General features: G+C 38.1%; 1 protein-coding gene across 1 annotated transcript in view; it reads left to right on the forward strand.

The window, feature by feature from the left end:
- The first annotated feature begins 1,799 nt into the window (after positions 1 to 1,799).
- The window catches only part of LOC18044412, a 2,986-nt gene continuing 1,692 nt past the window's right edge, over positions 1,800 to 3,093 (forward strand). Inside the window, exons 1-4 of the mRNA XM_006438374.2 lie at positions 1,800 to 2,033; positions 2,150 to 2,230; positions 2,333 to 2,509; positions 2,695 to 2,865. Of these exons, the coding sequence (XP_006438437.2) occupies positions 1,946 to 2,033; positions 2,150 to 2,230; positions 2,333 to 2,509; positions 2,695 to 2,865 (517 nt within the window). The 5' untranslated portion in view covers positions 1,800 to 1,945. The remainder of the gene's footprint in view (positions 2,034 to 2,149; positions 2,231 to 2,332; positions 2,510 to 2,694; positions 2,866 to 3,093) is intronic.

The following is a 3,093-nucleotide window of genomic DNA, read 5'->3' on the forward strand; positions in this document are numbered from 1 at the left end:
CCCCCCCCCCCCCCCCCACCCCCCCCCCCCAACCGATAGAAGGCACCTTAACTTGTATAGTTACAACATTTATTCTCAATACATAAATCTCACCGTGAGCTCTCTTGCTTTTTTTTTTTTTGATATTATGATATATTACAATCCCTATATAAGAGGGAAGCCAAGACCCAATAATAGCTGGACTCGAACCCACCTTGGGCACGAGTTAAATGGGAGATGCCGAGTGGGGTTGTAAGGGCTACATAGAGAATCCCAAAAGATTAATAAGGAGACTTAAATGTTTACTGCTGGTAGAGGTTCTTTTTTCAATCAATGTCGAGACAAAAGGTGGGAAACAAAGAGGTTGCGAGTATCATCCAGATATTTGTTCAGACCTATCTTTTAGCCTTTTACAATTTCTGTATTAGGTAGGTATAGACAATTAGACACCAATATGATTGAATACGAAGCAGAATTATCTGCCAATGCCAGTTACGCATGCATGGTGTATTGTCTTATTTACGCAAAGGATGTGGTCTGTATAAAATTTTACAATTAGCGTTAAATTTTGAGCATCATTGGTGGTGGGATCACATGTTGGCTCAGACCAAATTTGATCATCAGAATAATTGGATGGTCCAAAATTATATGCTTCTTTACTGTTATTTATAAAAGGGCAGAGAATTATGGATATGGTTCTTCAAGCTATCTCCTTCACTGCATAACCAAAAAGCTCCTGTATGGGGTCTCTCTATTATTTCACGCGACAACTTGCTTCAGCCTGGCCTCACACTCACACTCACACTCAAGACACCTACCCCTGGTAGGCGGTAGCTTTAGCCGGCCCAAGGATAGGCCTGCGCAGTCAGCTATTTATTTGTAAGCTGGTTAAAAACAAAATTTTGCCAAAATCTTTTCTCCTGTAATCCTGGGTAAAAATTTAGACAAGGTTTTATTGGACTAAATTTTATTATGTTGGGGACCGCGATACCATTAGCCATTAGCTTGTTTCTTGTTGGACACTAACGAGGCCTTGAAATTACTTCAGTCAAATCTTAGGCCGACTCGTTTGACACGTGCCTCTTAAATTTTCAGTAATGGTTTCAAATATGGATCCCTATGAGTTACATGCATGTACCTTACAACCCTCTCACATGAATAGTGAGTGGACCCACATCATTCACTATTCATGTGAGAGGGGTGTAAGGTACATGCATGTAACTTAGCATTAGCCTTCAAATATTTACCAGGCGACAATTACAAAACAACGGCCACCTGATTACTTTATTAGCAAAATTAATTAGCACTAGGCCATGTCACTTCGCACATGCGCAAAGTGCCACCTAGCAGAGAAATAACCATTGGAGCACAGGACTTATTAAATTTAAACAATAGCTTTTATTTAATACTCCTGGCTTGTAACAAACAACATTGAGAGAATTTAGGTAAAGAATGTAGTAATGTTGATTGTTAATAGTATTTATTGCTAAAAATTAATTAGTAGATCTAAAACATAATCGAAGCGTATGTCTTCATTTCCTCCCTCTCTCTCGGCTCCACTGGCTCCTCTGGTCGTCTTTGCTTTTCATTTTTTATTTTTTTCTCTACTTTCATTGTCTCCTGTGCATCAACTTTTTTCCTTAAAAAAAGAAAAAAGAAAAGAGAAAAAACCTCCTTTTCACTTTCTTTGAGGACCAAAAAACCCATATTCACTCACACTTGCTCAGTAGTGAGTCTATTAGCTAGTGAGTGTAATACTAGACCAGTCTCGTTTTGATACTTTAAAATATATATATATATATATATATATATATATATATATATTCTCACCGTTTTGCTCAAAACCCAGATATGAACTAGGGTGTGTTTTTTTTTTTTTTTTAATTTAATGTAATGCGTTAAAATTTAAAGCTTGATTCTTTTATATCCAAAGCTTTTGTTTGGGTTTCTTTTCGGAATCTGAGTAATGGGTAACAATGTGTCGGTTATGGTTCTTGCTCTTTTGCTTCTCTGTAGTGGTATCACTGCAGCTCCCTCTAGTGCTTCACCTGCAAGTAAGTGAATCGGCTTGTATGCTTATATGTGTTTTATTCCAAGTTTTGAAACTGCTTTTTAATGATCTGCTTTTGCTTTTGGACTTAAATGAACTACTTTCATGGTTACTTCGCAGAGATTGTTAGTGGGTTTGTCTCAAATGGTGTGTCTGTCCTCATGAAATGGCTGTGGTCACTCAAAACCACCACAAAAACAGGTTAGATCCTTGGTTAAACCACTCACATTTGTTTTTGGTTCCTGTGAAGAGTAAAGATTGGTGCGTGATTTTTGGTGGTGTTTGTGGGATTTGTGTGTGCAGCTATTACTGGCCGTCCGATGATGAAGTTTGAGAGTGGTTACACTGTGGAGACTGTGTTTGATGGAAGCAAGCTTGGGATCGAGCCTTACTCAGTTGAGGTGTTGCCTGGTGGGGAGCTTCTCATTTTGGACTCTGCTAATAGTAACCTTTACAGGATCTCTTCCTCTTTGTCTCTATGTAAGTGGGTTTAGTAACATTTACCGGATCCATGAGCCTTTTTATGGACAGCTAAATTTGTTTGTACAAAAACACAAGTTCAGCTTCTGAGTATGATGATTGTTCTGATATAATCTGAAGTCTTACAACCTGCACATGTTCTTCTCCTGGTATTGATATTGATTTAATTTATGCAAAAACTGCAGACAGCAGACCAAAGCTTGTTGCTGGATCTGCGGAAGGATACTCTGGGCATGTGGATGGGAAACCAAGAGAGGCAAGAATGAACCACCCTAAGGGTCTTACCGTAGATGACAGAGGAAACATCTACATTGCAGATACTATCAATATGGCAATCAGGAAAATAAGTGATTCAGGTAAATCAAATACTACATATGCAATCCATTTGAGCTATATCCCGTAGCCAAAAGAGAGATTTGTTATCTACATTTAGCTTTTCAACTCAAATTTGATAATTATCTTAGTAAGTGACAGTTAAGGATTTTTTTAAGGCAATATAGAATGTAAAGTTGTTTGCAGTGAACAAAGCTGCAATTGGGATTGTAAGTCTGTCTCTGATACAGTTGAATTACTGCAGGGGTTAC

This window comes from Citrus clementina, unplaced genomic scaffold, assembly GCF_000493195.1.
Source record: "Citrus clementina cultivar Clemenules unplaced genomic scaffold, Citrus_clementina_v1.0 scaffold_4, whole genome shotgun sequence".
Lineage (NCBI taxonomy): Eukaryota > Viridiplantae > Streptophyta > Magnoliopsida > Sapindales > Rutaceae > Citrus > Citrus x clementina.